A 25,266-nucleotide genomic window follows, 5' to 3' on the forward strand; every position below is an offset into this window, starting at 1 on the left:
TGCTAGCTAGGCACCAAGCTTTATTAACTGCACACAAAACCAGCATGTGTTGAGGTATGCAACGGATGTAACTGTTGCTGCAAAATATTATTCAGGTCCAGCCAAGAGAGCTGATGTCTTGGTTCTTTCGGTAAAGTCACGTAGAATGGAAATAATAAAATAATACAAATAAAACATAATAAAATAATTCTCACGACGTTTCGGCCACAACGCAAGCAGCCGTCCTCAGGTGGAGAACAGGTCTGTCGAGGAGACAGTGTCTGAATGACAAGCCCCAGGCTTGGAGCGACTATTTAAGCTGGTCGCTCCAAGCCTGGGGCTTGTAACTTTACCGAAAGAACCAAGAAGATGAATCCCTGCAGTCACGAAAGCTTTAAATCGAAATTTAGAGCTGATGTCCTTTCGACTTTCGAAAAACACTGTAATCTCAAAGATCCCAAAAAAGATCTGGCCACCCGCAGATACGAATTGTCGGACGATCATAAAGATCGTTTTGGAATACAGTAATGGTAAAAAAAAAGGTAAGTAGGGTCATTTACTGTGACGCTGCGTTCGCCGTTTAACCCGCTAAAAACGTCGCCGCACATGCGTGGAACAATATTCTTTTACAATGTAACCCGCAGGTGTGGACTTGGGGGAAGGCGACCCAGGACGCCAAGCTGTGACGGCAACGAGAAAAATTGGAACATTTTGTATACGCATTTCTCTTCACCCAGTTTTACAAATGATTCATCGAGCATGCGTATACACGATGACAGGTAATAGACGCAGGAGTCACGAACGATAATTGACAAGAGGTGACCGGGTCGAGAGGCTGGGTTACAATCCCGGTTGGCGGCTCGTCCTTGGTCATAATCTGTTTTGTTCAATGCCTCAATGGGCCTTAAGCGCTGATATAATAAAGTACTGTACTCAGTCTTGAGCTTCAGTTACCCGGAGTTCTCAAGTGTGGTGAGTTGATGGTCTCAGCCCGGTCACCAGTTATTATTGCACAAAGAAAGAACCCATCATGTAAAATATTGTTCTGTACCTCCTAAGTCGGATAAACTCCAGCTCTGAGAATTGAAAACATTCGTGTAACGGTCACGCGACAAAATATTAGTGTACGATAAAAGCGTGAACTCAAAGGTGTTCAGCCACTTCCAAGATGTTCGGCGAAAAATCTCTTGCGCAGCTGTTCTCTGACAATGTATGTAGAACTTCCGTGGTAATCGGAGGTACAGGAGGAAAGACAACAAACTAAATACAAAAAGCAGTTCTCATGAAATGGGTTTTCAATCAAAATTATTTAAAAGTGCATAGCTCCAGTGGCTTCCTAATATCAGAAGAACGTTCCAGACGACCACAGAAGTGCATCTGAAAGTACGTAATGCGGTGACCGTCTTTGTGTGTGATGGTTAGCCAAAAGCTGCCACTGCGAGAATGACTGGAGTTTGCATGATGGTTTATGCTGGGGGTGGCGGGTGGGATGGGGGGATCGCACTGCTCTGCAAGATTTCTAAATGGATTCTTTGTCTCACTGAACAACCAAACGAGAGGATCACTTTCTTGGCAAGCGATAGAGTTTGGTGGCCCAGGAGGCCACCGATTACGTTGATGCCGGGGGCCTGATCACGTGATGAGATTCAATTCAAATAAACATAAATAACGTTGGGGCAACATTGGCATACTCTTTGGGTCTTCCGGTAAAGTCACATAGATATGTTCAAATAAAATAACAAAACTACGACGTTTCGATCGCAACACAAGCGGTCATCATCAGGAACCTATCTCCGTGACTTTACCAAAAGACCCAAAGAATATTAATTCCTGCAGTCACGAAAGCTTTAAGTCAACGTTGGCATGCTGTTTGGAACTGTTGGACCAACCTTGGCCTCGTTGTTGACCCAATGTTCCTGAACCTCCGATTATGACGATTGGCTACATACGATGCGAAAGACATTTACTGAGCAATGCCCAGCAATATTTGTTAATTCTTAGAAGTGTTCTCAACTGTGCAAAGATAAAGTAAAAATGTATGTATGCCCACTGCTACAACATGTATCACACTACAAATGCTACTTTGTTTTCACAATTTTCAAAAAGCCGACCTGCAACTCTGTCATATGAAAACAAATTAAACGTGGAACACAAAACGAACATCTAACGAGGGTATAATTAATGCAGCACTTTCCCTGCTAATACTTTCAAGGCCTCCAAATAACAAAACCCTGAAATACAGCTATGTTAAATTACCCCCATTCATCGACATCTTGGGTACAATCCACGTTTTCCTGTACCCTGTGCCACGTTGACTGGCTGGCTCCATTAAAACAACAATCTGTGAACTATACATTGAACAATCCGGTTTCGAGTTTCGCCGGGCTAAATCAACCCCGGCGAATCTTGACTCCAAATCAACGGACAGAACGTCGTCCGATTTAGAATTTTGCCTGATATCACCGGTGACAGTGCTCAGATCAACGCACGAATACGGGAAGTCTAACCCCGAGTTGGCCGTGCTGACCATCGAATTTGAACCTTCTGTGCACGGCAAGTTGTGCACTTGATGCGGCATGTAAAACCGTACATCGGCACTCTGACCGTTATCCGGCCAGACATCTGCCATGAGGCTTTCTGCTGGATTACAGTCTGAGCGGTCAGACGTGGAGTGGCGCACAGGTGTGAAAGTAGCCCTCTGCAATCTGGGATCGACTTGAACATCGTAGCTGGAAAGGGGGCTGCCGTTTGAACCGTCGAGTTCGGGCTGCACCGACTTGCGACACTCGCTGCCGGCCTGGAGGCCCGAATTGCCCAACGGACGTGGCTGCATGCAATTGTCGTTGTTGGATGCATCGTCTTCGTCTTCGACGATGCAGTAAGAGCTGCTGCCCTCCCAGGCACGGCTCTTCAATAGCCACCGTTTATTGCACTCGTGTTGTGTTTTTGACTCTTCCTCCAGGCTCTGAAATGTCGACATAAAAAAACACAATGACAAACATCTTCACCCTTTATACACTGTTGGGGCAAGTGCTGTTGGCAAGCCCTTATTAAGGCCAGCATAGCACACGGGGGGCTGGTATGGCCAGCACCACACCTGCCACCTTTGTTTCCCCACAGGTTGACATGCTGTGGCAGGTATTTAAGGCTGATATTACCTAGCTGAGGTCCGAGACCAGTTATAATATGACTTTCCACCGGCATTAGCCGTGGCTGGGAATCAAACTCAGGTGGACGGCTTCATAGCGCAGTGCACTGCCGCTAAACCACTGCACCAACTGCTTCATCCGTAACCGTGGCATGCGGGGCAATTCACGCAGAGCAAAGGTTGATTGTGGGTACACCATCACAACCACAACACAGAACCTATATGTTCTGGGCTGGGGGGAACCTTAATATGGGAGAGGGGAGGGGGGAGAGCAACACTCCTACACAACCATGGCCGCTCACCTGCAAGATGGCGGGTGGAGGAGGATCTGTGGGAGATATGAGGCTCTTGAGCTTCTGCCGATAGAACCAGCCCATGGCTACCAAGGGGCCGACGATCACAATGCTCAGCAGGGTGATGGTGACAACCACAGGCAGGTTCAGAAAGTCTATGGGGGAAAGAAAAAAACGCGAGGAATACGGATTCGTATTAGTGATAATGCTAATTGCCAAGTTTCACGTGACCAAACAATCAACACTTTCGTCCACGCAGCAGCAGCAGCGCCAAAATAAATGTGTATACAATAATAAACAAAACAAATTATGAACGAATTGGAAGGCATTACCCGGTGGTGTGTCGTGGGCGATGTAGCATGCCACGGCGCTTTGGTCTCCATAGAGGTTGAAGTCCGGAATGTAGAACTGAGAGTGCAGGCAGTAGTTGCCCGCGTGCGGCACGGTGAATATGTGGTGGTTCTGTGTGACCAGGATGTGTTGTTGCACGTGGCCCTGTGCACATCAAGAAGCGCGCGAACCCACGGCTGGCAACATCAGTACGGTAACAACAACAAAAATCAAGTGCACTCGGCACACTACTGATCACCACATTCATGACAACACGGCTATGTTAAGGATAAAGGAGCAGCCCTGCAAGTGCTTGCTCACCCCAAGACCCATGTACTTGCATATAGACCCATAGACTTAATAGAGGACATATATTCTCTAGTCACATACACTGTCTTCATATCTTGCTCCACTGTATCCTCCCATCTCGGTCTCCATCCACTCCTTTCTGCACTGTGCCGGTGGCATCTCCATAGCCCTCACCCACTGCATCTTCTCTGTGTCTCGACTCAACACATGGTCAGAGTGTGGACGTCTCGCCTCCTTGGCCTTCTCGAGAACGTTAGTAACCCCCTGCTATGGCTCGAACTTCTTCATTCGTTTTCCTTTCCCTCAGAGATATTCCCGACATCCATCTGTGCATTCTCCTCTCGGTCCTTTAAAACTCCTTGTCTCACTTACTCAGTGCCCACATCTCTGTACCATGTAACAGTAGTTGGTAGTAATCACTGTTCTATGTACTGTGTTGTCCCTTTCAGTTTGACCGAGGGGATGGATGAATACAAGTCCACGGCAAGAAAAACTCACGTTCGCTTCTTCGGTGTAATTCAGAAACCACTGCCGGTTGCTGTAAACGTTCTCGAGAAAATCGTTCCCATTTCTCACTTTCAGATTTTCCACTTTAACGTAAAACTTCAGTCCAGAAACGATGGCAGAGGTGGACGGCGCCGTCAGCCTTGCTGGGAACAAGAAACGCAAAAAATATTTCTCGCGTTTAATCGTGGCAATTTTTTCTTATACGTGTTAAATTTCGAGAATGAATAATACATTTACGGTTACAATTAATCAATTATGTGAGGTGTCTGAGTTGGAGGGTTCAGAGATTAGAGACGCACAGCTAGCACCACCAAAACCCCGGGTTCAAATCTGGGGTTCAACCTTCTGTGATTATAAACAGGTTCTCAAGTGTATTGAGTTGATGGTTTCAGCCTGGACACAAATCACTGTACAAAAAAACGGTCATATATTTGGTTTTGCGCTTCATTTGGCTGAATTCTATCTCTGAGAATGGAGAATATAGAGTGGCCCTGTACTGAACGCCGGCAGCATCCACCCACACAAAAAATGCGAAAATAATATAATTATTGTTATTATACTTTTTTTCCAGGGAAATCCTCACTGAGTCTCATGACTCTTTTTCAGGAGGGCGCTGCAAAGTTTTCGCAGTCGAGGTGCAATTCCAATTGAGTAATTTGCAGGTACCGTTATTTTTACAATTCAGATGTTTGGCAAACACCAGTTACATTGTATGCTTTCTATTGGCTACGGGAGGAAACCGGAGAACCTGGAGAAAACCCAGGCAGGACAGGGGGATAACATACAAACTCCTCACAGAACAGCACCTGAGATTAGAATCGGTACCCAGGGGCTTCTTGTTGTGTTTTTGAGATGTCATCTACCTCGCCTGGTACGCAGGAGGTCGTGGGATCAATCCCGACCCTGACTATGATTGTTGTATACTTGGAGTTTGCATGTTCTCTCTCCCGTTGATGATCACGTGTATTTTTCTCCGTGCTCCTCCAGTTTTGTCCTCAACGTTTAGAAACATGCATTTATATTATTTGGCCGCTACTACAAATGCCCACGTGCGATGATGATGATGATAATATCAGCCACTTCGATGAGCTCTAATGCGTGGCCAAGTCACCTCTGAAGGAGATCTCATCGCTCAGTCGGCTTTGCCTGGTAAAATAAAATAGTTTAATTCAGTGTCCTTCATTTTCAGAGTGGGGGGTGCTACTTTCGCCGATAAGATGTCAGCATGAGGGCCACTAGACCGCCTGCAAGGGGTGTTTTCACATTTGTGCATTGTCGGGGGCCGCACTAAAGGCCACTAGGGGCCGCCAGTAGCCCGTGAGCCTTGCAAAAGAAGAACATTGTGTTAAGATTTACCACTGCGTGGCCACCCTGCTGCTGCCCCACGTGACGCTTACTGGACAAGAGCGGCTGGAAGCAACACGCGTATGCCCACTCAGACGCGGCACCCGGCGCTTCAGCACGCACGCGGAGCGTGTGGTTGGACGACGGATGGCAGCTCGCAGTGAAATCGCACTCGCTGCGACGCGCGTCTGGGCAAGAGATGTTCTTCCACTGGTCGTTGTCCTTAATCCAGTAGCTGTCGGACGAGACAGAGTCACAAGTGTGAGTACGCGGCGAGCCGCGGCGATGGGGTTGACGAATTGAGCTCGCGCGTAACGCTCGCCAAGCAAAAAAGCACGGATTGGCCAATGAAATGCAGCAGCACCCTCCTGAAAAGAAGTCACTTGACGCAATGTATTATTTAATTACTATTATTATTCAGCCCAGCCACTCGGTCGCCTGCAGTCAACCGCCTCCTTATCACTCTTCTATCACCACTACCATGGTTACTGCTTCTGTCCACTTCACTCAGTGATTCCTCGACCCGTGTCAAGGTCTACCAGACATTGACTGTTTCGTCTCATCCACACTGTTTTCAACAACCACCACCAACACAGCAGCTTCACATAAAACAACAACAGCCGCCGTTCACCACTAAGTCGTGATGACATCACCACGGCGCTTGTGCCGTGGTCGGGGCACTTTGAGGCCACGTGAAGTGTCGAAGGACCCCACTAGCAGGCAGGAGGTCACGGAACAGACCCAGGTGCCATGGGTTGACAGATGACTGGTAGAGATGCAGCAACTTTGTTGGCACAGTGGGGAGCACACTCACCCACTCGCTCACCACACTGCGGGTCACAACCATTTCTCTGACTCTTTCCTCACACTGCTCCACTTTGGAATTGCCTGTTCCCATCGTCTCTCTATCCTCAAGTTCTTATAAGCTCGCTCGATTCAAGCAATGCGTTTGCGACACACGCTTGACGATTACAGCTTGAATGGTGCTGTAAGTTGCTGGCCGCTTGCCATTTATTGGCCTTTTTGGACGTGTGCTCAGAAAACCGTGAAAGAAAACAAAAGCAGGCTGTGAAGGTTGGTCAACACGTTAATTACCTTTTATACTGCAGTCTGTAGGTCACATCGTGGGTCGCGTTGGGGTCAAGTGACCACTCGGCAAAGCAGTTGAGATCCACAGAGGTCACGCGAAAGTTGCGTGGCGCCGGCAGACCTGGCCAACAGTCAGAAAAAGAAACAAACATTCCATCATCATGGGACCTCCTTTGCCAGTACCAAAATATGAGAATAGGTTTGCCCCTTATTTCTGGCAAAACCTTTTACAAGGAATCATGTCTGCATTAACCACAATATTTGTGGTCAGAATGCAAATAAAAAACATACTCTGATAATATATGCATTGTCTTTGAAACTGATTAGTCCACACCAGAGACAGCTTTCTCTTGAGCCTCGTCTCAAAACGGTGTTAGACCAGAGGACGCCAAAAGACGTACAGCCCCAAAACAATGCACTATCAAAGTAACGAGAGCTCGGGGTGAGCAGCTGATGTAGCTGATGTAGTTTGTATATAATAAGTTGTATGTAGTGTATAATGTACCCGATATAATATTTAACGCCGAAATCAAGCGTAACTACTTTTTTTTTGTCACGTCCTTCTTCAAGTGGGGACAATTTCGCGAAAGCTTTTGTTTTAATCGAAAGCTTTCGCTAAGTTGTCCCCACCTGAAGAAGGATGCTTGTGTTGCGCCCGAAACGTCGTGATTAAATTTATTTTCTGTAATCGAAAGCTTTCGCTAAGTTGTCCCCACCTGAAGAAGGATGCTTGTGTTGCGCCCGAAACGTCGTGATTTAATTTATTTTAATTTTTTACCTAAGAGTATGAATCCTTGCAGTCACGAAAACTTCAAATCTAGTGACAATCACCCCTACAGTTGCATGGCCTGGGGCAGTTGGCACTCACACGCGGCTTGTTACTCCTGCGAACGTCATCACAACAGCTATGCGACTTGTCCAGTCGGTGCACATCGCTCCACGATGATTAAAGTTGCTATCGATTAAAGCTACAAATATATATCCCCAAAAATATATATACATATCAAATTTATCATGCTTGTTTGTGATACACAAAATAGCTTAGTATATGTACAACAAAGAGTATACAGCGGCGACGGAAGTTTATTTCATGCTAATCTCTCTCTCCCTAATCTCCCCCATTAACACAACTGACGTGATAATTGTTTTTTTTACCCTTCTATCTGGCAACAAAACTGACACCTTTTTTACAAGGAGTCATGTTTACATAGACCACAATACCTGCAGTCATAATGCAAACAAAAAACATAACTGATAATTTGCACTGTCCTTGAAGTTGATTGGTCCACACCCGAAACAGCTTTCCTTAGAGCCTAGTCTCACATGGTGTTGGACCAGATGACGCCAAAAGGCACCTTTTGGCGTCATCTTACGCTGCGAAGTGTTCTCTCGCTCTCTGAGAGAGCGAGGAAACGACTCAGAGGCGTGTGGAGAACGAACCACAGACAACGACGAGCACTTTTGTCGAGTGTGGCTTTGGACAAAGGGACATCATCATTGATGTGCTATGAAGGTTCATTATTGCCCGAAGCGTCGCCGATTATATATTTAGTCCTTTGAAGGCCACACAATGTGACTGACGAATTAGTGGACAGAGCCGCCTTGATATCCTCGTATGCACAGGTTGACTGTACTCGTGGAATAATTATGGAATTTCACTCATTAGTCGATTATACTTCTCCACGTCAGGGAATTCCACAACTAAATTCCCCCCCACTCGACACAAAATAAAGTCTCTTCGAGTTTTACCCATTCACCCTCCGCACGCCCCTTCTGTTTTCTCAACAGATGTTTTTGGCCTACTCTTCCATGAAGGCCATGCATCTTGGAAGAGGCGGGAGGTGTCACCCACGCTTTACCCCAGCCCCACGCGGCCTGCCCACCGACTTTGTAAACCGTGTTGTCCCCAGGTGTATAACCGCAAAAACCTGTAAACATGCCAAAGTTAATAAACGTTCTTGGAACCTTTGCACCAAAGTTCCATGTTTATTGGGACAAAGCTCTCGACTAACAACCTCGCGTGGCTGGACAGTTTCATGGAGCACGCAACCTTCAGCGACAACCGCTGGTTTCACTTTCCAACGCCACGCACCGTTTGACAGTCGGGTCGCGAAGGCAAAACATAACCCAGCGCTTACCTTGAACGTCCAAACAGGACGCGCTGCCCAACAGCACCAGGACAATCACGGCCGCGGCGGTGGTGGTGGTGGCGCTGCTGCTGCTGGTCTTCATTTGGGAGCCATACGAAAGTGGCCACCAACCCAACAACCGTGCGAACGGCGCGTGTGCTCAGCCTACTCTCACGCTCTCATCACCTGCGCCGCGGTGCGACCTGGCGTGCGTGACGTCAGGCGGCGTGCAATAAATGCCACTCGTGGGATGGGTTTTTTTTAAAGCAATAAATGGCACGCTCGTGGTGATGGGTTTAAGCCGGGAGGGGTCAGGGTTCGGCAACGAAAATAAACAATCAGAGCCATCCATAATGTTGGGGGGGGGGGGGGGTTAGATTGCGTAAATATAAATGTGTCGTTAAATCCGCCACCACCCGACACAGCCAATTAGTTAAGGTTCATAATATAGGTTTTTGGGTCAGAACGCGTTATTTATAAATGTGTCGTAACCCTCCACCACCCGACACGGCCAAACAGTAAAAAATGTGTCACGTTTTTCAACATTAGCCCTTTGAAAAACGTGACACATTTTTTACTGTTTGGCCGTGTCGGGTGGTGGAGGGTTACGACACATTTATAAATAACGCGATCTGACCCAAAACCCTATATTATGAATAATATTGGTCGCGAAAGCCTACGTGTAATATAGTTAAGGTTCGTCACGTAAACAGAACGTGCGAATTCGTTACGAGCACAGCAACACACCGGTGTGTTGGAGAGCCAATCCACAACATTTACAATCTGTTAAACCGAATAAGAGGCATGTATTTTTTGTTCGAATTCGATGACAAAAAAAATAAACCCACCCTAAATATTTCAAAATCCGCAATGGATGCGAATACGCGAAAGACGGCGTCCCCCCAGGGGTTTAGCAACAGGCGACGCGGCTGACACAGCGGTCAGACCCGTCGTGCCGGTCATGCCATCATGCGTGCCCGGGCGGTTTCAAATGCATCGTCAATCAGCCGTGGTCAGGCCACTCACCATGCACGTCCGGGCACTCGCCGAAGAGGCATTGCACAGAATAGGGCGATGGCCACAAATAGACCATTAGGGGCCGTCCATAAATGACGTCACGCGATTTTGGACGATTTTTGACCGCCCCTCCTCCCCTTCGTCACACGGCGTCACGTAAAAAGCAGACACCCCCCCCCACCCCTCAAATATGACGTCACAAAGCTCTGCCCCCCCCCCCCCCACAAAAAAATAAAAAATGCTTCAAATAGCTTTAAACTATTGTCATTGTAGTGTGTATTTAATCAAGTAGAACGTGTTGTCTATATTTATTTAAAATTGCGCATTTTGATGTGACGTCACATTTCTCACCCCCCCCCCCCTCGTCACACATCGTCACAAATGTCTGACCCTCCCCCCCCCCTAGGTGCGTGACGTCATTTATGGACGGCCCCTTTATTGCACTAAATCTGAAGCATTCAATATAAAAATTGTTCAGCTCATAATTATTAATTAGGGGGGAGGGGTTATTAATTAGGGGGAGGGGTTGCCCCATGTGGAGTGACGTCACCCGCTAATGGTTATTGGGGAGGGGTGCGGCATGTGGAGTTTGTCTGGTGCCAGGATGTAGAGTGGAGTGTGTCTGGTGCCAGGATGTAGAGTGGAGTTTGTCTGGTGCCAGGATGTAGAGTGGAGTTTGTCTGGTACCAGGATGTAGAGTGGAGTTTGTCTGGTGCCAGGATGTTGAGTGGAGTTTGTCTGGTGCCAGGATGTAGAGTGGAGTTTATCTGGTACCAGGATGTTGAGTGGAGTTTGTCTGGTGCCAGGATGTAGAATGGAGTTTGTCTGGTGCCAGGATGTTGAGTGGAGTTGTCTGGTGCCAGAATGTTGAGTGGAGTTTGTCTGGTGCCAGGATGTTGAGTGGAGTTTGTCTGGTGCCAGGATGTAGAGTGGAGTTTGTCTGGTGCCAGGATGTAGAGTGGAGTTTGTCTGGTGCCAGAATGTTGAGTGGAGTTTGTCTGGTGCCAGGATGTAGAGTGGAGTTTGTCTGGTGCCAGAATGTTGAGTGGAGTTTGTCTGGTGCCAGGATGTTGAGTGGAGTTTGTCTGGTGCCAGGATGTAGAGTGGAGTTTGTCTGGTGCCAGGATGTAGAGTGGAGTTTGTCTGGTGCCAGGATGTAGAGTTTGCGTAATTCTCCCCATAGTCGCGTAATTTCTCTCCGGGTCCTCCGGCTTTTCCCTCCATTTAGAATCATGCGTTTAAGAGTATTTGGCTGCTTTAAATTTCCACAAGCCATTTGTAAAAAAAAAGAGCTATATAGGTTAGTGGGCCTTACCTTGTAAAATAGAAACGAGTTAATAGTTAACTCCAGTAGCCAAGTTCAGTGCCCCAATCACCGCACCACTGCTTCATCCCCCCCCCCCCAAGTATATTGATATCAATATTAACGTCTTTTAGGCTTTGGCACAAGTACACAGGGCCCTCGGCAATCGTCTAAGTTTTCTAAATTGCTAATTCGAAAGCTATCAAGTGATAAAAGAATGTAACTCACATGGGAACATTGGCTAAAACAGAAGACATTGAGGTACAGTATTAAAATGAATATGCAAATAGAAGGAAATACGCACATGAAACATTACCAAAGTTATATCAACGACGATTTTTATTGAATTAACAAACAATACAAACATTATTAAGTCTAGGCCAGCATCCCCGTTGCACATTTCGGAATTGAGAGCAAGGATTTGGGCATCGCGGGTGGCCAGTTCGCCGCCTGCAAGGAGAGCTTCGCGGACTCGAATCTATCGGCCGCCCCGATAAATACTGCGGGTGTATAAACCTTAAAAAGTTACGAACGCGCCACCTGCTACGAATGCGGACGCTCAGGAGCCCGTGACGTCGTTCACAAGACCGGGACGTTGTGTGTCGGTGCCTTGGTCAAATTAAGAGAAAATAAAGTACCCGCAAATTCCTTTCAATATGAATACCAATCATCGCTTCCCCCTACTGCAAAGTCGTGAGACTCTGAGGCTTTCCTGGGAAAACAAGCGTACGACGAATACCTCTGCGTCGATTGGTTTTTGCTTCCAGCCGGCGGGCATTTCATTGTTGCGATGGGTTTTCTCATCATTTGGTGTTGGATTCAAATCAATTTTGCACAATGGTAGAAAAGAACACTCGAGATGTGTTGTAAAGGCTTCAGTGATGAAGTTGGATACTTGTTTTTGCAATGTTCACTTAAATTAGCAGCACTGTAACCAACATTTCGCAACAAACAAAAAACCCGCCCCCAAACGTGAAATATCTTCCAAGACAACGTTTATGAACAAATCAAGCTGAAAAAAGAAACTGAGCACAGAGAGATGCAAGCTTGAAACTACACCGACAGAGGCAACACACATGCACGTTAATGACATCAAACTGTGGGCTTGGGCAGGACACGTCGCGAAAAGCGATGACGGATTACGATCAAGAAGAATAACGGAGTGGCAGCCAAGGAATGAAACAAACCCAAGACGATGTCCACCCAGTCGGACGACTAAATCAGTGAATGTGCTGGGGTGGAATGTTAATTAACTATCGCAGGATTGTGAGGTGGCGGCGGCTAGGGAAGGCCTTCATCCAGCAGCGGATTAACCATGGCTGATGACGATTGAACTTGCTAGTTGCCGACAATTATTTTCACGGGGCTAAGTGAAACACATCCTGCTAACTAAGAACCACCACATGCTCCAAGTGCTGCACATTCCGGACTATGACCTGTACAGCGACTCGAGCGCTGTGGAGCGCGACATCGCCCACGGCGTATCCGGCGAGTCACCACTTCTACTGCACCTTCAGAGTTTGTTTAAAAAAACAGCAATTGCATTTAATGGGCACTTCAAAGCAACAGCAACTCAAAGCGCCTTGCATAACATCCCATCTCAAGCACTGGAAGAGAACCCCCAGTGGTAGCGGTCCCTGTGTAGCACGAGGCGATTCAAGTTGGGGGGATTAGTTTGTCAGTGTGTGGCAAGGTCCGCGATGCGTAATCCTTCCCACAGAGGAAGAGCGCTTGAAAGGTCAGAAATCAGTAAGCGAATGTGGATGTTGGGGAATCTCGAAGGGAAAGGAGGAATTAATTTAACTGTATGGAGCGATGAAATAACCTCGTGTGCTGGTGCTCAGTGAATGATTATTACGACGCAGGAGCGTGAGAAATGGCGGCAACCAGGGGGGGGGGGGCTTCATTCAGCATTTGACTGACCATGGCTGACGATTACAATATTTGAACAATTAAAAAAACACATTTGTACACGATTTACGACGCCTTTATCTACTCCTGCGAGTCTTTTGCTTTTTGAATCCTGTTCTCGGTCTACCTGGTTTGTTGAACTGGTTTTTGAAGTCAATGAGACAGTCTGGGGATTGGGAAATAGATCTGAAAGACTTGATGGGCGAGTTGCTGATGACAATGCCTTCCAGAATGTCTTCCGAACCTCCTGCACCCTCCCTCTCACTCAATAAACTTGTGCTGCTGTTGCTATCAGACTCTGGAATTAATGTTTTATGGGAGGCACGAGTGCTCCCTTCCCTGTCAAAAAGAGAAACATCTTAAGACTCAAGCAGATTGCCAACAAATCAACACCGTCGCAGCACTGTAGTCATTTAATGCCGACAATAAAAGCCAATGATTCTCAGTGGCTTGCAGAGGCCAAGAGGGCAGAACCAGGTAAGTGCATCACAGGTGTTGTAAGCCTAATGCTGTGGAGCTACGAGGTGACCAGGGGATGGCAGGACAGCAATGCACTCAGTTCACATGCAGACTGATATGTATGTACGTTGAACTTATTTCGCACCGTCCGTAGCCAACCGTGCTAATCGGAGGTGCAGAGGAAGTACAACAAACGAAACACAAAAAGCAGTTCTAAAGAAATTAAGTTTTCAAACTATGTTTAAAAGTGCATTGCTCAAGTGGCTTCCTAAGCTTGATTTGAAGCTTTCGTGACTGCAGGAATCCATACTCTTTGGTTCTTTCGGTAAAGTCACGTGGGTAGAAAATGAAAAAAATCACGACGTTTTGGGCGCAACACAAGCGTCCATCATCAGGTGGGAAAGCCTGATTTTATACCTACGTGACTTTACCGAAAGAACCAAAGAGTATGGCTTCCTGATATTGGAAGAACGTTCTAGACACGTAGGCTAATCGGACCAATATCCATAACACAGTTTTTTGGGTTAGATCGCGTAAATATAAATGTGCACACAACGATAAGAGGTACAAGAACAATAGGCATGCATAATGTGAATTCATAATGTACATCCCCCCCCCTCACACGTGAAGGGCGCACGAGTGACGTCATTACACCTACCCCTCTATTTAAGGAACGAAACAGGAGGATTTCTCTACAAATCTGGCTGTCCGCCTGATGATGCCGGTTGTAATTACTGGCGAAACGTCGTACTCAGATTGTAAATGTTGTGGATTTGCTCACCAACACACTACCGGTGTGCTGTACTAGAAACGAATTGGCACGTTCTGTTTACGTGACAAACCTTACTAATTGCTTGTGTCGGGTGGTGGCGGGTTTAAAGACACATTTATACTTACGCAATCTAACACACACAAAACGATATTATGAACGTTCTAGACGGCCGCAAAAGCACATCTGAAAGTGCGTGGTGCAGTGACCGTCTTTGTTCGATGGCTAGCCAAAAGTTGCTGCAAGCGTGAAAACCACTGCTATTTATTGGGTCTCTCTGTGGATTGCATCTTTTTACGCGTAGAGCTTTGAGTGTTATATTCTTGTAAGCATGGGTTTCCCCAGGAACCCTAGTTCGCCTACAAAGGTCAAACACTCATTGGTATCAGCCAAACATGCCACCACAGGACCCTCCTGAAAAATAATATAGAGATTCAGCGAGGCTTTCCAGAGTGAACAATCGCAAAATATAATGTAACGTTATCATCTTTCTTCGAGACGGAATGAATTCTGCGCAGCGTGTTACAAGTTCAACTTGTTATTAATTCACCTGGAGCATGAAGGCACCTCCATTTTAGAGTTGCTTGGGACGTAATTTTCTGTAAAAAACACATGTTCATTATACTGTATACTGACTGCAACAATATAAATTGTGAATGTACTCCAATAGCTACTGGAAATGGTGTGTACTATGAGTTACAGCTACAAATTTTATGCTCAATTTCAGGCCCAACTTTTCCGGTTTTATTTATTTTTTTAAGTTAATAAATTATAATACCTCAATGTAATCATTTTAAATATTAATCACCGATTTTTACATTTTAACATCATGTTCCAAAAGTAAAACAATAATTTGTACATGATCATATTTTAGATTAAATTTCAGTAAATGTGACTTTGCGTGACAACACCTTTGGCAGGAAACGTGAGGACAAAGTCACAGGAAGTGATGTCACCCTAACTCTCAAAAAGATGATAAAAATATAAAATAATCTTAGCATAAAGTTGTTTCTCGCAGTTTATTTTATTTAACCAGGTGAGAATTCTAGAGACCAGCTTAGTCTAAGTTGCAAGAGCAACCTCGGTCAATGTAAATAAAACACATTGAAACAAAAAAAAATCTGTACAAAACTGTATCACATGAGAAATGGAAAATAAAAACATGAAACAGATAAGGTGATTATAGCACCTATATATAAACTTGCAGATTAGAGACTTGCCCTAATTGAAAACTGGTCAAATTGACCAAAGTTTTACTAGAAACAGAGCAAAAAATCCCATCTGCATATGAAGTACCGGTGAAGACGATGGACACCCAGGTTGAGGCACACGTATCTTTATTCAAGCTTGTCGGTACAGGACAGCACTAGAGGGGGTAGCGGCCCCCTCACCCGGATAACTGGGGATACCCCCTAGCTAATCCTGACCTATCCCCAAGTCCTCCACTAACGGGCTAGGGGAGGCTGACTGGCCCGACACTGGTGAGTCGGGCTACGGTCTCCGGAGTCCCAGGGTCTAACCCTGGTTCACGGAACCACGCCTCTGGCTCGATCCTCTGCAGCCCTTACAAGGGCGGCGTCGAGGGGAGTCCAGGGCTCTAACTAGAAGATCTTCCTTCTTCCTCCTTCGTTCCCCGACTCAGCCCCGAGCTCTCTCTGTCCTCCCCCTTTATACCCCCCGTCAGGATCACAACCCCCCAGGCTGCCTGATGCGGACGTCGTTGCGGGCACCCCCCCCCGTGTACTCCCGTAACTCCGCCCACTGTGTTTGTTACCCGTTGGATCGTATGCACCCACAGCCCTCCCGTAACAGCCCTACACATATATACAAAATAATTTTACGATGGCAGCTGTCAGCAATATGGAAACATATTTTGCTGTGGCAACTACTATACTGCTAATTAAATACTTCCAAAGGCAAAGCATTGCGCAATCATTGCGTGTGCACAAGTTTTCTGCACTTGTTCATGTGAAAATGGCCAACAACAGCATTCAAATTGAAAACCTCCAATACCTGCATCGTCCACATCTTCAGAGATGCAGCATTCAGATGCGTGCTGCTCAATGTCACAAGCCAAAAACTCCACCAAACACAAGGGGCAGGGCACCGTCCGCTCAAGCCTTTCCTTCTGCGAGGCGGTAAAAAACACACACACACGCAGTTCTTTTCTAACCCTTTCCAAACCATGTTGAAAGCATTCATGCTCCATACATAATGGGGGGGGGGGGGTTATAACTCTATCACTCTCATAAAGATGATCCATTATGAACCTTGAAAATAAAGTTGTTGCAATGTAGGACTTGCCCGATTGAAATACCGTAGACTCGATTATCCGCGCTGACGGGGAGGACGGCCACGGATAATTCAAAATCTCGGACAATCCAAAAATACCCATTTTCTGCAGATGTCTATGCTAAAAAACCACTCATATTAGGTATAAATTATGTGAAAATTAAGACAATTTAGTTTGTTAATGAACAAAAGAACATTTCTCGTAAAGAATGTATTGATCAATGCGCGTGCTCAGTGATAACACTTTCCTGCTCCCGCGCAGAAGACTCCAGCCACAAAGTGGATAACAAAGCCATGCCAATCAAAATCAATCACTCCGCCCACTCTTGTAAAGATATGCAACTACTGTACTGTAGAGGCGATCATGTGGATTTCAGATTAACCGGAGCACAAATTTGTTCAGTTTAAGTACGTGACTTGTAATAAACATTTCCAAGAATAACAATGGATAACTGTTTTTAGATTATTAATTTGGGCTTCAGGGAAAATCCATGAGTAATTAATTTATGTCACAATCTTTGGTGCGCGAGTAATCCCCAAATCTGATAAACCGCGCGCGATCAGCCGAATTGATCAAAGAGCTGCCGAAAACTAGCATATACAAAACCCGAGCTAAAAGCATGACTGTATTTGTAAATATGCAAATGTGTTTGGCCACAGCGACAGGTCGGCTTTTTCTTTTTCACTTGGAATGTTGCTGCATGTACAGTATTCGCTCACTCTCCAAGAGGCGGGAAACAACTCAAAGAGGCGTGAGGAACCAGACAAGTGGGAAAAAGCCCCCCACCCCTAAGCTCTGCGGTCCTCGATATATTAAGGTGTTTTTCCTAACTTGCTTTTATCTCATACTGCCTTAGTCGACACTCATGTGATGCGAATTAGAAATGTCCAAAATATGCGGCGCACGTGGTCGTTGTTTGAAAAGCAACAAAACGGTGATGGTGGTGCAAACAAAAATGGGAGTACCTTTTCGTTTTTTCTCTTTAGCTTGTGCTTCTGTAGAGACAAAACTTGTTTTCTCTCTCTCTCATCAGACGACTGCAGAGACAACTCAGATATTTCTTCATATCTCTCCATTACCTCTTCCTCTTCACATTCCGTGACTTTCAATTTCGCTTTGTTTGTGACGATTGTTCCATCGTTTGCCAACGGAGACGTGGTCAGTTTTCTTTCAATATCACGAACCTTTACAACGTTCTTCGAGTCTCCCGATTGATTTTTGTACTCTTTGCACTCACTAATTGCCATTTTTCTTGTGCAATAATATGTATTTGTCTGCTTATCATCATCATCATCATCATTATTATCATCATCAAGAATCAAATCAAATTCATACTGATTAAATTTAGAGCTCATGACCTTAGAATTCTTAGTTCTGTGTGTTACATTGACTTTTTCACCAATTTGTTCCATTATTTTTCCATCGCTTTCTTTCCTGACACGTGTTGGAGTTGGTATTTTTCCATCCATGGCGCTAAAGCTGGCCAAGGTTAGATTACGGGGATGTACACTTCCCCTTGACAGCATCATTTCATTCTTGCTACAGTTATCGCTTCGGGTGTTTCTTGATAGATATGGACTGCCTGTAGAAAAAGCACTGCTGTCCCTGCGTGGTGTCCGTCTTCTCTCACTTGCTGTACAATTGTCTTCAAAAAATACAACCTCGTCGGCTCTTTGTTGAGGGGTGCCAGATACACGTTTAAGCGTTGGTAATGATATAAAATCATCATCATCATCATCGCATATTTTACCATACTCCATTTCCCCAAGCTTAGGAGTGTCTGAATATGTAACATCCTTATGCAAGTGCAATCCCTTACGTCTTTGCAATTTACATTTCGGTAGGGGGTTCTCCTTTTCATCAGGGGGCGACATCGTTGAGGCACGTAAATAATTCGTATTTTTTTCACACACTTTCTCAACAGACGATTCAGAATCTTCATTTTCCTCCTCATCCTCGCTCAAGCCCTCATCCTCATTTACGTTGTTGCTTTCCTCTTTTTCTTCCCACCTCTCACGAGATGTGCTCTGCCCTCCCTGCACGCCAACACCCTGCTTCTCCTCACCCGCCACTCCGCTCTCTTCGCCCGTGGCAAATGGCTGGCCCTTCGCGTCGTCCGCTCGCGCTTCGGATCGTCCACGCCACCGCCGGTCCTTCGCGGGCTCTGGCAACACCTCACACATGTTCGCTTTCCGCAGCAGCCGCCGCTGCTGTTGCTTCACCACGGCCGCGTAGGTCTGCAGCTGACAGAGGATGACGCTCGTGTATTCGTCCGGGTTTAAACCGGCGGGGCAAAATGGCACCCCCCAGTAGTAGTTTACCACGTCGTCCCGACTCAGTGTCTTCCCGATGGAGCTACAGGGGAGTACACCCTCGGTCGTTTTTGCACCGCCTGAAATCAGGGGATTGTTGTACTCCATCTGGCTTGGACCGTTTTCCTCAGTGCCGATGTCGTGTTGCAAGTCATTCGCGTTTAAAACGATGGGACAATTATTGATGCTTCTTTTGCAGGGTTCCGCGTCGAAATCAACGTCGTCATCCCCGTCTTTGTTTTGCGTTGTAAATTCAATGGGGTGCTCTTCTCCCAATGTAGATAACACCTTGGCCTTCTTATTAATTACCGATGAGGACTGTGTATGTTTTCGCTTCAGTGAAATATGCGTATGTGGTTTACGCACACAATCACTTTTAATGGAATCTTCATCATCAGCCCCGTGTAAATCGGAGGATGGCTGAGACGCATCTGTGTTTAGTTTTGAATCATACGATCCTCCGATGTCAGTTGCCGTGACAGTGTCAGAAGTAGGTGACTTGTGCTGCCTGGTTGTATACATCTGGGCTCTGCCTATGGTGGACCGAGGCGAAACAGATCCAAGAATACACGGAGGCGACCCATCGATCGAAGACACCTCAGGCGTCTCCAAATCCTGCAACCGTTCACAAGCGCACAATCAGCAATCGTCGCAGACCACATCACGGTGTCTGTAGGGAAGTAGCAATGGTAGTTTCTTGCTGACAAGTCTGTGTTGCGTTTGAGGGACTTCTCTTTATACAAGTGAGTTATCCGAAGGTATTCATGCTACCACCCATTTAAAATATTCTCCCAAAGGATATAAGAAGACCCGCCTGAAAATGTCTTCAGACTCATTAACTAATGACTATTAATCCAAGTGCCCTCTTCCGGCTTCGGCCGCGAATTGGGCATTAGTTCTCTCAAGCTTTGACGACTGTGGACATATTTAGGAGTTGAAGTGAGGAATCCCCACATGGTGTCCTCCACCCTTATGTGTTCACTGACCCGGGTGAGATTTTTCATCTCATTTCCTGAAGATACCACAGCAGTGCTTGGCAAAAGAGTAATAATGTTCAACACACAGCCCAACCCAGAATATGACACTTGGGATTATAAAACTGCAAAAACCTATCTGCTAAAATAACAGCCATATTCTCTGGATATGAAATTTTTTCCCTCTATATTAAAGCAAAATTTGGAGGGGTAGGGGTGTCTTATAATCCAATAAAGGTGTGTGTGAAGAGATTTGTATCCGTTTAATGAAAACAGGCACAAGTTTTGGATGCGTTTGCATCTTATAATCCAGAGAATACGGTACGAAGTTGGCCTACATTTACCAGTGAGGATGGCAATGGACGATGATTACTTGCTCTGGTTTTCATTCACTGGCACGCAAACATTATTGGGCTATTACAATAAGTGAAACAACTGGCCTAGCGGTAGCATATTTTCCGTTTCTCGGAGAAGTTCACGGTTCAAATCCCACAGCCGCTCTGATTAATTCTGCAGGTGTATTAACTGTAAATTATACGTGCCGTTTGCTTCACAGTGAGTGGATGTTACAGACCTGTAATGCCATGTACAAGCAGAGGTCATTGTGTGTCCTGATCCAAATGTGAAAAACTTACCGGAAATTAATTAATTTAAATATAAGAAGCAATAATCGCTCCCGACTGCGAACATTTGGTGGGACCCTCCTGGAAGAGATTCTGGAGGTTTTCTTGGTTAAATAAGTACTATAATAATGCGTAACTTGAGTAAGCAATCCTTGGGAATCCTTTGCAATACCCTGGATATCTCTTGAGTCTGCGGTTTCTCCTTCTCCTCACAACTCATCTTCATTGCAAGCACCACTTGCTCATCTTCACTCATGTCTGAAACAATCGCATCACAAAAATGAGATGCATAAAAACACATAAAGTCGGCACGTGGGTAATGTTAGAGGTGGGGAGTGGGCATGCGTGCAGTGCACCCTGCGCTCTGAATCCGGCAACCTGAATTTGATTTGGAGCATTTGGCTGCTATACATTTCCACGTGATAAGCAACTTCGTTGAGCTATTATTTGTGATAGCCAGGTCGCTTCTGAAAAAGAGCTACATAGCTCAGTGGGCCTTACCTGGTAAAATAGAAAATAGTTTAGCTTTATTTGCATGCCACAGCTAACATCAGTGAGTGACGAGTGATATCTTAAGTGGTGCTGATAATGCCCCCCTCACCCACCCACAGCTGTGCCGCCCCAGTCACTACCAAAATGTACTGACCAGCGTGAAGTATGGACTAACAAACCCCCCTGACAAATTATATGGCGTGGGGGAGGCCTTCATCCAGCGTGGATTGACAAAAGGCTGTACAACATTAATGTGGTACATCTACAGTTAAGTTTACTTTATTTAGTTTAAGCAGGCGAGAATTCATGAGACCGAAAACGTCTCATTTGCAAGGGGGACCAAATTATCCGTGAGACTGAAATGAGGACAAAAGAATAAAATAAAATGTCCTGTCACCCAAGTTGGCTTGGCCAAATTACTTTAGTGTTTAACACGTGTTTTTTGGCATACCAGTCACACATTTAAAGAAGTCTCTCTGCTGGGCTCTTTCTTCACGTGTGCCCCTCGTTTGTGCAGTGCGAGCGCCGGGACGATTCACCGCCTCTCGCTTCATTGGGGTGGGAGGAAACAAAAAAAACCCAACACAACCGTCAATCAAGTGTCACGTGCTCTTAATAATATATTTTTAACATGGTATTTATCATTTATGCAGATGAATAAATTGCCTAGAATGTTTCTGATCGCAACGGACCCGGGAAGATGAAAAGGGTTGAGCCTGGGTAGTGCTTGGATGAGTGACCGCCATGCATAAAAAGGTGATAGCGTCTTGCAGCGCTACGTTCTGGGTAGCAGAGGGCTGTGTACCAAAATACATTTCTAATCTTGAAAGCAAAGGGATCTAAAAGAAGAACGTTTTTAATCAGCGCATAATTACTATGACATCTCTCATAGATGTATCCTCGCTCAAGACTCTCTCCACTGAATCCTGTGTATCATCCATAAACGGGACATTATGGAATTGGAGTGAGGAATGATAATTCTGTGTACAAATGGTAAAATTTGAAATGTGCAACTGTGAAATGTCTTGCTCACTCCACTGGAGGGAGCTCCTGAGCCCCATAAGAGGATGTTTAGCCTACTCTTCCATGCTAATCACGTGTCTTGGAAAATGTGGGAGTACCCACACTTTACCCCACCACATACGACTTACCAATCGACTGTGGTGTGTTCAGTTAAAACGGTGCGAGGACAGAGGTGAGGTTAAAGGAACTTGCTCTTTGTTTCAACTGCCGCATCCGGAGATTGAATTGAACCACGACCCTCTGGATATCCAGTCCAGTGTGCTGACCATTATACCACAGCAGCATCCCAGTAGATATCTGCTCCAGAACGTTGAACGCCGCAGTTTGCAACGCACCTGTTTTCCATCGAGTCTTTCACTGGGTCCGCTATCTTTATCATCCACAGAGCTTTGACTCGAATCGATGATCTCCACGGTTGTTATCTTTGACATGGTGAGATTCACACCCCTGCACACGTACAAAACGTAATTTTATCCACGCGTGTGAATGACAGGAATGTGCTGTCACAAGAGAAAATAATTAAACAATATATTTGGTGATGCTGCTGCGTTGGTAGTGGTGCACAAGCACAAATAACAATATAACTCAAAACTAAGATTTTTTTTTATTTTACCAGGTAAGGACCAATTAGCTATATAGCTCTTTTCAAAAGTGACCTGGCCAGAAATTATAGTTCAAAAAAGCGGCTCATCATTTGGAAATGTATAGCACGGGGAAAGAGAACATGCAAACTCCAAATAAACAGCAGGCGTCAGGGTCGGGATCGAACCCAATATGCTATATACCAGGCGAGGTAGTTAACGTTTTGCCATTTGTCATAACACTGCCGAAAAAAGAAAAATAATACAATCGGCTAACTTTTAAGGAATTATTTATTTAATGTTTTCCTTGAAAGGCTCCTGTTGTTATTCACACGTGTTGAGTTTGTACGTGTTCTTGTGCCCAACGCAGCTGTAGTATCACCCGAGAATGTTGAACTTGAATGAGCTCTCTCCACTCGTGTTTACCAAACATCAGACGCGCGTGGTGCAGAAATGGCTATTTATTTCGCACAGTATTTGAACGGAGCCGGCGTGGTGGTTTGGCCCTTAACAGACTGTTGGGGCAAACGTTGTTAGCGAGCACCTATAAAAGGCCGGCACGGCACACGTATGGGTGGGTGGTCAACGCCACACCCGGCCGCCTTTGTCTCCCTAAGTGGTCAAGCTTACCACACACCGCACTAGGAACTCATTTGTGGCCCAGAGCCTGGTACCACTGGAATCGGCCGCGAGTGGGAATCGAACTCAGGGTGGCCACAGCAGCACTAACCGCGACACCACCGCTCCCCGCAAACAACATTCAACGTCAGTTTAACACGTAGACTTTCGCGACGAATATTATCCATAAGAGGTTTTTTTTTGCGTTAGATCACGTAAACATAAATGTATCGTGAAACCCGCCACAGCCAATTATTAAGGTTTGTCACGTAAACAGAACATGCCAATTCGTTACCGTGCTGTACCAGTAATTGGCTTACTAATTGGCTGCGTCGGGTGGTGGTGGTCTTAACGACACATTCATATTTACGTGATGGTCTAACACATTATGGATAACCTTCAACGTCACGCCCGACACACGGTTGTAGCGCCGCTGTCGTCCAGCAGTGGATCGACAACAGAGCCGCACAATTTACGACATTTACCCAAGAATGTCAGTGTGTAACGTGCGTGGCGTCACTCAGCGTCGACCAGCCCCCCTCATTAATAATCATGAGCAAGTGACGTCACTCCACATCGAAAAGCCCCGCTCATTAATAATCATGAGCAAGTGACGTCCTCCACAAATGGACACCCCTCCATTCTTATTACCTACTATAATGAGCCAAGAATGTCTGTGTGCCACGCGCGTGACGTTACTCCACGTCAAGCCCCCCTCATTAATAATCATGAACAGGTGACGTCCCCCAAATGAACACCCCCCAGTGATTAATATTATTTAGCGGGTGACGTCTTCCACATGGGGGCTCCCTCTCCTCGGCGTCAACTCACAAACATCACTACACAGTACACAGGCAGAACCCTCACGTCACGTGGTCTACGTAACACTGTTGAGACATCGAAGTAAAAAGGACGTCATGATGAACAAGGAGAGATTATAACCTTTAAATTAAATAAGTCTGTTGTCACCGCGCCCTTACAAACTGCACACGCATTGATGCAATTAATATATCACGTCGCGTTCTGCTTTCGCTTGCAAGTTTCACATTTGCTGCAATACACCCGTCCTTGAAAGGGCAAAAGGCGAGTTATTGTATAACCTACGTTGTGATACAGCGGACAAGTTGAACGCTTGTATATAAAGTGTATAGTGACGCAAACAGTCACACGTTCGGTTCAATGATGTTGCAAGGCAAGGTGGGACGCTGGTAACTAGTCGCGAAAAAACGTTACAAGCCGCGTTAGATGTCGAAACAGTCGCGTTAGACGTTGTAAATAGTCACATTAGACGATGTTAATAGCCACGTTAGACGTTGTAAGTCACATTAGATGTAACAGTGACATTAGCCGATGTAAATCGCCACATTATAGGATGTTAATGCATTTTTTTTTTGCTGAAACGCGCCGGGACTTACGCCGCACTGTACGCACTTCCCGCCACTTGCTGCGTGACGTCACGTCCGGCTCGGGCCCCCCGCCCTTTCCGGCTCGTGGTCCCCGCCACTTGCTGCGTGACGTCCCGTCCGGCTCGGGCCCCCCGCCCTTTCCGGCTCGTGGTCCCCGCCACTTGCTGCGTGACGTCACGTCCGGCTCGGGCCCCCCGCCCTTTCCGGCTCGTGGTCCCCGCCACTTGCTGCGTGACGTCACGTCCGGCTCGGGCCCCCCGCCCTTTCCGGCTCGTGCTCCCCGCCACTTGCTGCGTGACGTCACGTCCGGCTCGGGCTCCCCGCCCCTTCCGGCGAGGCCTCGTCACGCCGTGACGG

General features: G+C 46.2%; 1 protein-coding gene and 1 long non-coding RNA gene across 3 annotated transcripts; both read right to left on the minus strand.

Annotated features, from left to right (window-relative positions):
- On the minus strand, positions 1-9,341 carry LOC144726324 (uncharacterized). The gene is made up of 7 exons (XM_078604928.1): positions 9,138-9,341; positions 7,006-7,120; positions 5,964-6,145; positions 4,558-4,709; positions 3,753-3,915; positions 3,430-3,575; positions 1-2,944 (listed from the first exon to the last, which is right to left on the minus strand). The coding sequence occupies exons 1-7, from the start codon at positions 9,229-9,231 to the stop codon at positions 2,222-2,224; spliced, it is 1,575 nt and encodes a 524-aa protein (XP_078461054.1). The 5' UTR covers positions 9,232-9,341; the 3' UTR covers positions 1-2,221.
- A 2,428-nt stretch (positions 9,342-11,769) lies between these two features.
- LOC144726343 (uncharacterized) lies at positions 11,770-25,012 on the minus strand. Of its 2 annotated transcripts, none has more exons than XR_013587266.1 (8): positions 24,919-25,012; positions 22,640-22,751; positions 21,733-21,829; positions 20,962-21,047; positions 17,846-19,807; positions 16,601-16,715; positions 15,138-15,186; positions 11,770-13,698 (listed from the first exon to the last, which is right to left on the minus strand). It is a non-coding gene; the product is annotated as an uncharacterized LOC144726343 (long non-coding RNA). The 2 variants fall into 2 exon arrangements; XR_013587267.1 differs by lacking the exon at positions 24,919-25,012 and adding an exon at positions 24,608-24,912.
- Between the last annotated feature and the right edge of the window lie 254 nt (positions 25,013-25,266).

Source organism: Lampetra planeri, chromosome 23 (genome assembly GCF_965212315.1).
Source record: "Lampetra planeri chromosome 23, kcLamPlan1.2.h2, whole genome shotgun sequence".
Lineage (NCBI taxonomy): Eukaryota > Metazoa > Chordata > Hyperoartia > Petromyzontiformes > Petromyzontidae > Lampetra > Lampetra planeri.

Bases quoted from the DNA above. Each gene is read 5' to 3' on its own strand.
- LOC144726324 (XM_078604928.1), bottom strand. From the start codon at position 9,231: ATGAAGACCAGCAGCAGCAGCGCCACCACCACCACCGCCGCGGCCGTG. The intron at 7,121-9,137 runs GTAAGCGCTGGG...ACTGTTGGCCAG, and splicing joins GTCCTGTTTGGACGTTCAAG to GTCTGCCGGCGCCACGCAAC. The intron at 3,576-3,752 runs GTAATGCCTTCC...TTTCCCCCATAG, and splicing joins CGCCCACGACACACCACCGG to ACTTTCTGAACCTGCCTGTG.